At 44.4% G+C, this 14119-nt stretch overlaps 1 protein-coding gene across 1 annotated transcript in view; it reads right to left on the minus strand.

Moving 5' to 3' along the window:
* LOC311099946 (multiple epidermal growth factor-like domains protein 10) overlaps positions 1-14119 on the minus strand; it is a gene marked incomplete at both ends in the record, with an annotated part of 127899 nt that overhangs the window by 32174 nt on the left and 81606 nt on the right. Inside the window, 4 exons of the mRNA XM_084140665.1 lie at positions 2527-2629; positions 8304-8467; positions 8793-8913; positions 9297-9471. Of these exons, the coding sequence (XP_083996791.1) occupies positions 2527-2629; positions 8304-8467; positions 8793-8913; positions 9297-9471 (563 nt within the window). The remainder of the gene's footprint in view (positions 1-2526; positions 2630-8303; positions 8468-8792; positions 8914-9296; positions 9472-14119) is intronic.

Raw genomic sequence — 14119 nt, forward strand, 5'->3', positions numbered from 1 at the left:
CCTACCCGTTCCACAACGGCCGTGGTCTCACCTATCAGTGGATTTTGTCACGGACCTTCCCCCCTCCCAGGGGAACACGACGATCTTGGTCGTTGTGGATTGGTTTTCGAAGGCCTGCCGTCTCATTCCTTTGCCAGGTCTCCCTACTGCCCTACAAACTGCTGACGCCCTGTTCACACACGTTTTCCGGCACTACGAGGTGCCTGAGGATATAGTGTCTGATCGGGGTCCCCAGTTCACCTCTAGAGTCTGGAGGGCGTTTATGGAACGTCTGGGGGTCTCGATTAGCCTTACCTCAGGTTTTCACCCCGAGAGTAACGTGCAGGTGGAGAGAGTGAACCAGGATGTGGGTAGGTTTCTGAGGTCCTATTGCCAGGACCGGCAGGAGGAGTGGTCAGGATATATTCCCTGGGCAGAGATAGCCCAAAACTCACTCTGCCACTCCTCCACTAACCTTACGCCTTTCCAGTGTGTGCTAGGTTATCAGCCGGTCATGGCACCATGGCATCAGAGCCAGATCGAAGCCCCTGCGGTGGACGAGTGGTTTCGGCGCTCGGAAGAAACCTGGAACGCTGCGCATGTCCATCTGCAGCGGGCTATCAGGCGGCAAAAGGTGAGTGCCGATCGCCACCGCAGTGAGGCTCCGGTGTATGCACCGGGAGATCGGGTCTGGCTCTCGACCCGAAACCTGCCCCTTCGCCTGCCCTGCCGGAAGCTGGGTCGGCGGTTTGTGGGGCCATTTAAAGTCCTGAGGAGATTGAACGAGGTATGCTATAGGTTACAACTGCCCATTAATTACCGCATTAACCCCTCGTTCCATGTGTCTCTCCTCAGGCCGGTGGTGGCTGGTCCACTCCAGGAGAGTGAGATACGAGAGGCTCCTCCGCCCCCGTTGGACATCAAGGGGGCTCCGGCGTACTCAGTCCATTCCATCTTGGAATCGAGGCGTCGGATGGGGGGCCTGCAGTACCTCGTGGAGTGGGAGGGGTACAGTCCGGAGGAACGGTGCTGGGTCCCTAGGAGGGACATCCTAGATCCCTCCATGTTGAGGGACTTCCACCGGAGTCATCCGACTCGCCCTGCTCCGCGTCCTCCTGGCCTTCCCCGAGGCCGGGGTCGGCGCACGGCTGGAGCCGCACGTCAAGGGCGGGGTACTGTCACGGAATCAGCCGAGGCTGCCCCTCCTCCTTGCTCGGGCAGGCTTCGGCATTCGTCGTCCCCGGAGTACTAGCTGCCACCGATCTATGTTTCGGTGTTTGTCTAGTTTGTCCTGATTGTTTTCACCTGTTTCCCATTATGTTATATTGTATTCCCTTTATAACCCCCTGTCTCTCATTGGTTATTGTGTGTGATTGTTTTCCATCAGGTCGGCAGTGCTGGTTGTATGCGTTTATTGTTCCTCCCTGTTTGGAGTTTTGTTTTGTACTTTCTTTACTGTGTTGAGTAAAGTACGTTCTGCCAGTAGTTCGGTGTCCTGCGCTTGACTTCGTTTCCCGCATACACGTCACCTTGACAGTACTATACTTGCAAGTAGAAATGAAAGTGCAGTGTTTTGGTCACATAGACCTCCATCAGTCAATTGCACTAACAGCGTCAAAAAGTGAATTACTCTAATGGTTTAATAACATTCAGCTTGTCAACAAAGCATGACATCTTTGTACCCTACCAAACTTCAAACTATTTTGATGGTCTCCATTACTTTCAATTTTGGATGGTGACACACAAGCAGCCCTATGCCAAGTGAGTAATATTATTAAATTTGCCACAGCAACTTGCCTGCAAGTTGTTTTAACCTGTGTAACAATTCTTCTCACATTCTACCTCTCCATTCAGCGAGACATTTTAAATCAGCAAAGAAAACCAAGCTTTTTATCTTTAGGACTTAGCATGAATTACAAAAAATTAGTTAACTTTTCCCCCCTGAGAACATAGAAATAGCTAGGTATAGCTGCTGCCCTATGTTACTGTCCGAGGGGATTGGTTTCAGACTATGACAATAAGGGCCATAGAAACGGTTATACAAGATCAGCACACTAGGTGTGCCCCTTGGTGGGTAGAAGAGAATAGAGAGAATGGGGAGATTAGACACTGCTGAGTTTCTTAATTACACTGTCTTCCCCCCGATTTACTACAACAAAGGCATGGGCAAAGCATGTTGAGCGTGTAAATTAAAAAAAGAGACAGTTTAAAGTTTGAACACATGTAATATGAGAGAGATATTGACTGACGTCCATCTTGGAGTTGGCAGGACCAGCTGTTACCAGAAAAAACGTGTTATATTTTGATTCTGTTGGAAAATGAAACGCATCTCCTTCCTCTTCCCTGACTCACTGTTTCTTTTTTACGCCCTCTGTCACCTCTCTCTTCCTCTCTTCGTCTGTCTTTCTGCCACTCCTCCTCTCCCTCACACCTCTCATCCCTTTTTTCCTCATTCCTTTTTTCCACCCTTCACTCTCTGTGCCCAGACTGAAGGAGCATTCACCCCCCCCCCCCCCGAAGGGTTCTAGGTTAAGGTTCCAGACTCACCTGTCCATCCAACCAGGCAGCTGCAATAACCCGTGGAGGGGTTGCACCCATCTGCATGGCTACAGTCACAACGTTCCCTACAGTCTATACCATAGGTGCCATCCTGGAGAAACCCAAAAAGATGCCATTAAGACATGATCATATTTGTTTAGACATTTAAATGCTTTTATCAAAGTGACTCAGGCATAGCTCACATAGGATATATTGAGTACTATTTTTTACATTGTAGAATAATAGTGAAGACATCAAAACTATGAAATAACTCATATGGAATCATGTAGTAACCAAAAAAGTGTTTTATATTTATATTTGAGATTCTTCAAAGTAGCCACCCTTTGCCTTGATGATAGATTTGCACACTCTTGACATTCACTCAACCAGCTTCATGAGATGGGGGGGGGGGGGGGGGTATACAGAAGATTGCCCTATTTGGTAAAAGACCAAGTCCATATTATGGCAAGAACAGCTCAAATAACCAAAGAGAAACAACGGTCCATCATTACTTTAAGACATGAAGGTGCAGTCGTAAAACAACATCAAGCGCTATGATGAAACTGGCTCTCATGAGGACCGCCACAGGAATGGAAGTCCCGTAGTTACCTCTGCTGCAGAGGATGTGTTCATTAGAGTTACCAGCCTCAGAAATTGCAGCCCAAATAAATGCTTCACAGAGTTCAAGTAACAGACATCTCAACATCAACTGTTCAGAGGAGACTGTGTGAATCAGACCTTCATGGTCGAATTGCTGCAAAGAAACAACTACTAAAGGACACCAATAATAAGAAGAGACTTGCTTGGGCCAAGAAACACGAGCAATGGACATTAGACCGGTGGAAATGTGTCCTTTGGTCTGGAGTCCAAATTGGAGATTTTTGGTTCCAACCGAGTGTCTTTGTGAGACGCGGTGTGGGTGAACGGATGATCTCTGCATGTGTATTTCCCACCGTAAAGCATGGAGGAGGAGGTGTTATGGTGTGGGTTGTTTTGCCGGTGAAACCGTCTGTGATTTGTTTAGAATTCAAGGCACACTTAACCAGCATGGCTACCACAGCATTCTGCAGCGATACGCCATCCTATCTGGTTTGGGCTTAGTGTGACTATCATTTGTTTTTCAACAGGACAATTACCCAACAAATCAAATCAAATCAAATTGTATTTGCCACATGCGTCGAATACAACAGGTGCAGTAGACCTTACAGTGAAATACTTACTTACAACACCTTAACCAACAATGCAGTTTTAAGAAGAAGAAAAAAAGTGTTAAGTGAAAAATAGATAAGCAGTAAAAATAAAAATAACAGTAGGGATGCCTTACAACCTGGAATTAAAATGGATTTTTGGGTGGTTTGTATGATTTGATTTACACAACATGCCTACCACTTTGAAGACGCAAAATATTTTTAATTGTGATACAAACAAGAAATCAGACAAAAAAACAGAAAACTTGTGCGTGCATAACTATTCACCCCCCCCCCCCCCAAAGTCAATACTTTGTAAAGCCAAACTTTTCCAGCAATTACAGCTGCTAGTCTCTTGGGGTATGTCTTAATAAGCTTGGCACATCTAGTCACTGGGATGTATGCCCATTCTTCAAGGCAAAACTGCTCCAGCTCCTTCAAGTTGGATGGGTTCTGCTGGTGTACAGCAATCTTTAAGTCATACCACAGATTCTAATTTGGATTGAGGTCTGGGCTTTGAATAGGCCATTCCAAGGCATTTAAATGTTTCCCCTTAAACAACTCGAGTGTTGCTTTAGCAGTATGCTTAGGGTCATTGTCCTGCTGGAAGGTGAATCTCCGTCCCAGTCTCAAATCTCTGGAAGACTGAAACAGGTTTCCCTCAAGAATTTCCCTGTATTTAGCGCCATCCATCATTCCTTCAATTCTGACCAGTTTCCCAGTCCTTGCCGATGAAAAACATCCCCACAGCATGATGCTGCCACCACGCTTCACTGTGGGAATGGTGTTCTTGGGGTGATGAGAGGTGTTGGGTTTGCGCCAGACATAGCATCCATTTTTGTCTCATCTGACCAGAGTACCTTCTTCCATATGTTTGGGGAGTCTCCCACATGGCTTTTGGCGAACACCAAACGTGTTAGCTTATTTCTTTTCTTTAAGCAATGGCTTTTTTCTGCCCACTCTTCAGTAAAGCCCAGCTCTGTGGAGTGTACGGCTTAAAGTGGTCCTATGGACAGATACTCCAATCTCCGCTGTGGAGCTTTGCAGCTCCTTCAGGGTTATCTTTGGTCTCTTTGTTGCCTCTCTGATTAATGCCCTCCTTGCCTGGTCCGTGAGTTTGGTGGATGTCCGTCTCTTGGCAGGTTTTTTGTAGTGCCTTATTCTTTCCATTTTTTAAATAATGGATTTAATGGTGCTCCGTGGGATGTTCAAAGTTTCTGATATTTTTTTATAACCCAACCCTGATCTGTTCTTCTCCACAACTTTTTCCCTGACCTGTTTGGAGAGCTACTTGGTCTTCATGGTGCCGCTTGCTTGGTGGTGCCCCTTGCTTAGTGGTGTTTCAGACTCTGGAGCCTTTCAGAACAGGTGTATATATACTGAGATCATGTGACAGATCATGTGACACTTGGACTTGCACAAAGGTGGACTTTATTTAACTAATTATGTGACTTCTGAAGGTAATTGGTTGCACCAGATCTTATTCAGGGGCTTCATAGCAAAGGGGGTGAATACATGTGCACTCACTACTTTTCCGTTATTTATTTTTTTGAATTCTTTGAAACAAGTTATTTTTTTAATTTCACTTCACCAATTTGGACTATTTTGTGTATGTCCATTACATGAAATCCAAATAAAATTTAATTTAAATTACAGGTTTTAATGCAACAAAATAGGAAAAACGCTAATTGGGGATGAATACTTTTGTAAGGCCGGGGGTGCCGGTACATAGTCAATTTGCAGGGGCACCGGTTAGTCGAGGTAATTGAGGTAATATGTACATGTGGGTAGAGTTAAAGTGACTATGCATAGATAAGTAGCAGCAGCGTAAATAGTCCGGCTAGCCATGATTAGCTGTTCAGGAGTCTTATGGCTTGGGGTAGAAGCTGTTAAGAAGCCTTTTGGACCAAGACTTGGCACTCCGGTCCAGCTTGCCGTGCGATAAAAGAGAGAACAGTCTATGACTAGGGTGGCTGGTGTCTTTGACAATTTTTAGGGCCTTCCTCTGACAACGCCTGGTAAAGAGGTCCTGGATGGCAGGAAGCTTGGCCCCACTGATGTACTGAGCTGTACACACTACCGTCTGCAGTGCCTTGCGGTCGGAGGCCGAGCAGTTGCCATACCAGGCGGTGATGCAACCAGTAAGGATGCTCTCGATGGTTCAGCTGTAGAACTTTTTGAGGATCTGAGGACCCATTCCATATCGTTTCAGTCTCCTGAGGGGGAATAGGCTTTGTCGTGCCCTCTTCACGACTCTCTTGGTGTGTTTGGACCATGATAGTTTGTTGGTGATGTGGACACCAAGGAACTTGAAGCTCTCAACCTGTTCCACTACAGCCCCATCGATGAGAATGGGGGCATGCACAGTCCTCTTTTTATCCTGTAGTCCACAATAATCTCCTTTGTCTTGATCATGTTGAGGGAGAGGTTGTTATCCTGGCACTACACGGCCAGGTCTCTGACCTCCTCCCTATAGGCTGTCTCATCGTTGTCTGTGATCAGGCCTACCACTGTTGTGTCGTCGGGCAAACTTAATGATGGTGTTGGAGTCGTGCCTGGACATGCAGTCACAGGTGAACAGGGAGTTCAGGAGGGGACTGAGCACGCACCCCTGAGGGGCCCCAATGTTGAGGATCAGCGTGGCAGATGTGTTGTTACCTACCCTTACCACCTGGGGGCGGCCCATCAGGAAGTCCAGGATGTTCACCTCCAGGCTGTGTAAGGCTGTGTAAGGGCTATTTTACCAAGAAGGAGAGTGATGGAATGCTGCATCAGATGACCTGGAATCCACAATCCCCCGAACCTCAATCCAATTGAGATGGTTTGGGATGAGTCGGACTGCAGAGTGAAGGAAAAGCAGCCAACAAGTGCTCAGCATATGTGGGAACTCCTTCAAGAGTGTTGGAAAAGCATTCCAGGTGAAGCTGGTTGAGAGAATGCCAAAAGTGTGCAAAGCTGTCATCAAGGCAAACGGTAGCTATTTGAAAAATCGCAAATATATTGTATGTTATATGTTATTTCATAGTGTTGATGTCTTCACTATTATTCTATAATGTCAAAAATACTAAAAATAAAGAAAAACTCTTGAATGAGTCGGTGTGTCCAAACCTTTGACTTGTAGTGTAAGTATTTAGACCCATTATTCAGTATTTAGTTGAAGCACCTTTGGCAGCAATTACAGCCTTGAGTCTTCTTTTTAAGCTCTGTCAGGTTGGATGGGGAGCATCGCTGCACAGCTATTTTCAGGTCTCTCCAGAGATGTTTGATCGGGTTCAAGTCCGGGCTCTGGCTGGGCCAATCAAGGACATTGAGACTTGTCCCGAAGCCACTCCTGCATTGTCTTGGCTGGGTGCTTAGGGTCATATTCCTGTTAAAAGGTGAACCTTCGCCCCATTCTGAGGTCCTGAGCGCTCTAGAGCAGGTTTTCATCAAGGATCTCTCTGTACTTTGCTCTGTTCATCTTTCCCTCGATCCTGACTAGTCTCCCAGTCCCTGCTGATGAAAAACATCCCCACAGCATGATGCTGCCACCACCATGCTTTACCGTAGGGATGGTGCCAGGTTTTCTCCAGACGTGACGCTTGGCATTCAGGCCAAAGAGTTCAAACTTGGTTTCATCAGACGAGAGAATCTTGTTTCTCATGGTCAGAGTATTTAGGTGCCTTTTGGCAAACTCCAAGCGGGCTGTCGTGCCTTTTACTGAGGATTGGCTTCCGTCTGGCCACTCTACCATGAAGGCTGATTGGTGGAGTTCTGCAGGGATGGTTGTCCTTCTGGAAGGTTCTTCTATCTGCAGAGAGGAACTCTGAAGCTCTGTCAGAGTGACCATTGGGTTCTTGGTCACCTCAAGGCCCTTCTCCCCCAATTGCTCAGTTTGGCCAGGCGGCCAACTCTAGGAAGAGTGTTGGTGGTTTCAAACTTCTTCCATTTAAGAATGATGGAGGCCACTATGTTCTTGGGGACCTCCAATGCTGCATAAATGTTTTGGTACCCTTCCCTAGATCTGTGCCTCGGCACAATCCTGTCTCCGAGCTCTATGGACAATTCCTTCGACCTCATGGCTTGGTTTTTGCTCTGACATGCACTGTCAACTGTGGGACCTTATATAGACAGGTGTGTGCCTTTCCAAATAATGTCCAATCAATTGAATTTACCACCAGTGGACTCCAATCAAGTTGTAGAAACATCTCAAGGATGATCAATGGAAACAGGATGCACCTGAGCTAAATTTTGAGTCTCATAGCAAAGGGTCTGAATACTTATGCAAATAAGGTATTTCTGTTTTTTATTTTGAGAACATTTGCAAACATTTCTAAAATCCTTTTTTCACTTTGTCATTATAGGGTATTGTGTGTAGATTGATGAGGATTTTTATTTTTATTTAATCCATTTTAGAATAAGGCTGTAACGTAACAAAATGTGGAAAGAGTCAAGGGGTCTGAATACTTTCCGAATACACTGTATACCTATTATATGTTCTACACATTCCAATTCATCATACATTATAGGAAGATAATACCAGTGTTATAACCTATAATGATGTCATCACTGTGTGACAGGGACGGCGGAGGGATGGGCTGTGGGGGAAACATCTCTCACCTGGCAGTTGAGGTCACACCTCTCGCCCCTCCAGCCGGGGGCGCAAGTGCAATGTCCGTTGAGGGCATTGCAGGCCCCTCCGTTGCCACACATACAGGTGAGGTTGCAACCCAGCCCCCACGTGCCAATTGGGCAGTTGATGGAGCAGTCCACTCCGTGCCAACCTGGGGAAGAAGACATTTTCAACATCAAAGTAGTTTGACGGAGGAGGAATCCATTTGTCTCAAACTAGCTTGTGTCTACAGATATAAATGTTTGCAAATATTTTATTGATATTAAGAGAAAATTATTTGGTCTGGGAAAATGTATTATGTTTTCCCCAGAAGTCATACCCCAAAGCCACTGCATTAGTAGAATGATCCACACATGACAGTTTACATTTTCTGTCCATATCTTAGTTAGGATTTCTCACATGCACTATTTCTGCTGTATTTCCCTTGAATGGGATAGCCTTAACACACGCAGCATTCCCTGCTGTTAGTAACCTACCTGCTTTACAGGAGCATGCTCCATCCACAGAAGAGCACTGTGCCCCGTTCTTACAGCCGCAGGTGGCAGAGCAGTTGATCCCATGGGTCCCTGATGGGCAGACCGTGGAACATTTGGACCCCTACAATGGAGATACTGTTAGCATTCCCGTACTATAGTTTAGTTTACTTTGTGTTATTCATCATACGTGGGTCGTGTTCAGTAAGGCACATCTTAGAAAACATTTTACAACATTTTATCTCTACTGAACATGACCTAGGTAACATCACAATTGAATTAGGAGTCAATACAGTCAGTCACTGTCTGTTTGAATGCTCCAGAGTCAATCCAATCCTGGGACATGACTTGTGTAATGTATTTCTTACAATTCCAAGTATACAACACCTGCATAAAGTCAACTGTTACCACCAGATTACTGATGTTATCAATGATTTAGGCTCCTGTAACTTTATTAGATTGGACATGGAACATATTACCACTCATAACCCTTTATAGCGGTTTTACCTTGAAACCTGGAGCGCAGATGCACTCCCCGGTCACGCTGTGGCAGTCAGCACCGTTCTGGCACTGGCACACCTGCTGGCACGACACGCCAAAGAAGCCGGGCGTACATGTCTTGTTACAGTAGGTCCCCGACCAGCCAGGCTGGCACGAGCACTCGCCAGACATTGGGTGGCAGCTGGGAACAAGACAGAAGTGGACAATAGGCTGTTATTGATATCATCTGATAACTCTGTTGTGACATCTTGTGTAGACATCAAGTACGCCAACACTCAAATGTGTTTGTAGCTAATGAACAACTAGCATATGAATAATGTATAAGACATTAAGTAATGTTGAAAAATGAGTTTTATTGTGTCTTATTAGTCTGGTGTTTATGCTTAGTAAGGTAGACCCTAATGTACTATCTTGCCTTACAATTGCCCTACAGTTCTCTGACATGTTTTTTCATTTCCTTAATAAGGTGTTTGGCGGACACCTACAGTTTCTGACTGCAATGCATGGTTGATCAAATGTTGTGTGATCTCAGAGCACTGTGCCCCGTTCTTACAGCCACATTGCAGCTCTAGCAATTGCGGTGGAGTCTACGCTACGTTACGCTAGGCGCTAGTCCTTTGACCCACAGCTTTCCGTAATGACTAAGCAAATCCATTGTCTTTCAAGAGCTCTCGCCATTCTGAAAGTCAAAAGTTAGTGGATTAAGACTTTTTTCCAATAGCTTCCCGTGGAGAAACTCAAAATCTAGAGGATTTGTTCTTAACTGCAAGTTTTATGTGGTTTTGTATGTTTGATATGTGAAATAAATGACCCATGGTTCCATTTTAGCTCCTGTGTTGTTAATGACTTGGGAAATGGGATGCAACCAGCCAAGTTGCATCTGTATGCAGATGATACGGTCATCTATTCAAATGCTCCTTCTCTGGTTGAGGCTGTTGAAGAGCTCCAGACTGCCTTTCAGTCACTGCAGACCTCCCAATATGGTCTCAAACTGGTCTTGAATGCACAAAAAATGAAATTCATGACCTTTACCAGAGCTCGCTCTCAGCCAGAGAAGGTTAGCATTTTCACATCTGGAGGCACATCCTACAAATACCTAGGTATATGGTTGGACAACAAGCTGTCCTTCAAAATTCATATGGATAATCTTGTGATGAATCAAATCTGAAATTGGGTTTTTATTTTCATAATAAGGCTTGCTTCCCGTTCAAGGCCAGAAAGAAGCTTGTTCAAGCCACTTTTCTTTCAAGCCACTTTTCTTTCTGTAATTGATTTTGGTGACTTACTGTATATGCATGCAGCCTCTTCTGTGTTACAAAGGCTGGACTCTGTTTATCATGCATCCTTACGCTTTGTTACAAATGCTAATTCACTCACCCACCATTGCACCTTGTACCAAATGGTGGGTTGGACCTAGCTTTATATGCGCAGACAGCTACATTGGTACGAGCTCATTTATAAAGCCATTCTGGGTAAACTCCTCTGTAGCCTGCTCACCTTTACCACTAGCAGCTTTCCCTGGTTAAATAAAAAATAAAAAATAAAAATAAAAAAAATACATTGAGTCACAGCCAGGCAGCGTGCCTATAGTATATTACATTATATGTGTTTCAATTTTGATCCTTGGCAAGCACAACTTTGACGATAAAGATCTAAGGAAAAGTGAAGAGGTACTCTATAGAGCATGGGAAAATGTAACACTACCTGAACATTGTAATAACAGAAAACAGTCAATGTCCCTTTGACTTTCACATGAAACCTCTCTGTGCAAAATTAAATACTGTATATGCTGTATATTGGTTAGAAACAACCTCACAAAATAGGAGAGAACATAAAGCACATAGTGCTTTGAATGTGTGATATATCGAAACCAAGCCTAAGAAAATATGTTATTGTATGTCATATAAGTAAGTGTGTCAATACATTTTTCATGAATCAATTGGCTCTTCGGATACTGAGTTCAAACCATAGAGGTGGAAAGAGGGCTCTGAATGGATAGAATCCATTTCAGCATGGATATTAACATTTAGGGCTTCCACCATTTTAAAATAGTCAACTTGGTGGGGATCCCTATGTTATGTGGGCAGCTTGTCTCTCCCTTTTCTGTTTCCCTTCCTCCTTGTTTTGTCCCCTCTTTGTCTGTTGTATCTGTATGTGTGTTTGTCCCCATTATGTGGGTGTGTCTGGAGTGGATCGGGGGGCATGCTCAGGATCTGCCTCTCCTGTGCAGCTGCGGGTTGTTTCCAGTGATTCCTGCCTACGCAGCTGCATCCTATTCTCTCATCAACCTGCACTACTAATTCCTGGGCATGGCTCTCCACCGGCACCAGATCGTTGTTCTTACCAGAGCGGTAACTTGGCTCACCATTAGAGTTAAATTGTCTTTGTCTTCAGCCTGGCTCTTTACTCTCCTTAACCTGTCATTTGTTTTGTCTTCAGTTCAGACATACCTCCCAACCTGCCTGCCTGCCGGCCTGCCTGTTGTTTCTCTGAGTGCTGGGTTGAACCATAGCCTAACACCCTATGAGTTGGGAGCGATCAACCAATGATCAGAGCATTGTCTACTTCTTCAAATAGGGTTGCCTATGTTTTGTAATTGGCTTTAAGCTACATCACCGTCATCTAGTGCCCACAATACATGAATGACCCACAATAATTGGTTCAGGACTCCAGCACTGCAGGTGGTGGTAAATCACTAATATAAACTTTTTAAAAAATTCAAACACAAAAAAAGAAGAAAATGTACTACTTTAAAATGGATATAGCCCTCAATGGCACTTCCCATGCGGTCACAGAAGCCATTATGGACAGACTCTATAATTCAAACCATACAGTCATTGTTTCAAACACTCCTTGTGGTACTTAACACTAATAAAATTATCTCCTAAACTTTCCAGCTATGCTAGAGTGTATGATATATATAATATTTCTATGTCAAACGGTTTCGTTCTTTTTCAGTCTTCTGTGATGTATTTAAAGTGTAATATTGGGATGCAAACTCAAAACATGTCATACATTTCAACTCTACATCTGACATGGTACAGTTGTCTTTTTTTTAAAGCCCATAACCTTGTGTGTGAGATGTATACTTTTTTTTTAAAGCCCATAACCTTGTGTGTGAGATGTATACTTTTGTTTCAAAGTAGATTTGTTTAAGACTACCAAGAAACACTCTGTGTGACCCTAATTTAGCCCACTGTAGTAAAAGGTTAAAGCCCGTGGGGAATATACAACCCCGTACCATGAAATACAACAGCGCTACGAAAAACAAACTTTTCAGAGACTGAAATAGAGGTGTTGGAGATTGAGTACAACCAAAATATTTTATTTCGCTCACTCAATTGTGGCTTGACCGGTAAAAATAAAAACATAGCTACAAAGAGACAACCATTAGGACAATTCAAGTTGCTTTAGCAATGGCAAATATACTTCAAATGAGTGGGCAACCCTCACCAATAAGCCATCCCTCCTCAACAGCTCCCTCCTGTAGGCATATAGGCCAACATTGCTGTTCTGAAGAATGAACGAGTTATGCGTTCCACCTGGCCACCACATTCAGCAGCGTCTTTTGCGCATCACATAACCTATCACCTGCACATGAAGAGTGGAAGCCTTTTGTTGAAATCGTTTTGGGATGGTGATTGTATGGCGATGTGGGTGCCGTCTATTGCTCCGTTCGTATTTGGGAACACATTGATGGCATCATGGCAAAGAAACCCCTCGACTTCAACCTGTTGTATGGAACTTGTATGTGTTACTGTTCGTTTTGCTGATGATTGCATCCAAAACATTGGCTCATCGAGGGCTTTGAGATGCCGATCGGCAAGCTCCCGCTGAAAAGTGTCTGTTGCCAAAAACCTGAGGGTGGATAGCACTTGGATGTGCACTGAAATGGCATGTGTTTGCCTTTTTAAAGTAGGTCTTAAATCCTCACAAAAATCATTGGTTTTGGGAAATTATATCTGATGACCCAATCTGTACATTCTGCAGTAAAAGTCCCACCTGTCTCTAAAAACATGCTCTCTGCGAAACGCAGTGTGCCAAATCCGCAAACAGGGCAAGATCTGCCATCTCTCATTCGATTTCCCATTATCTCACTTTTATAGTATTTCAACAATGGTTTCACTTTCACACATACCTCTAATTTAACAAATTGCTGTACTTTATATGAATTATTATCGTAATTAATGCACTGATATGGCCAAATTATATAGCATGTCAAGATATGTTGCATGAATTCACAATGGACGTACAATGAAATCGAAAAATGATTTAATTATTACTCACAATTTCAACATATATTTTCCCCATTCTACTCTGGACAAGCAGTTCCCTTATTCCAACGCTTGGCACTGTGTGTACGCATGTTCATGGCTGTGAGTAAATGTCTGCACACTCTAAAGCAAATGTTCATATTGATAAATCTCACACTTTGCGTGGAAATGAGGCCACACACGGTTTACGCACAGCTTTGTGCCGACGCATGATTGATAAATGAGGCCCCTGAACTTTCTCCAGATGCCCTCACAGGAGGCGGGGATTAAACAATGTGAAAGCCGGGGGCGTGGTTTGCTGCATGCGCATGTGGCACAATACCGTTTTTACCGTGGTACCTGTTGGAGTGGCAGCTGCCCTACCTGACACAGAAGCCCCATTGAGACAGAGCAGATTTCCCCCCTCAACAACACATGGAGCCTACCAGCTGTGCCAGTTTATCTAATGCACAGGCAATGGGACAATGGGGAACTGTCTGACTCCCCACCCACCCCACAGACACAGGCACAGAGACACACAAACACAAACACACAAAGACAAACCCATACACTTTG

The sequence above is a fragment of the Coregonus lavaretus genome (assembly GCF_964263955.1).
Source record: "Coregonus lavaretus genome assembly, chromosome: 24".
Classification (NCBI taxonomy): Eukaryota; Metazoa; Chordata; class Actinopteri; order Salmoniformes; family Salmonidae; genus Coregonus; species Coregonus lavaretus.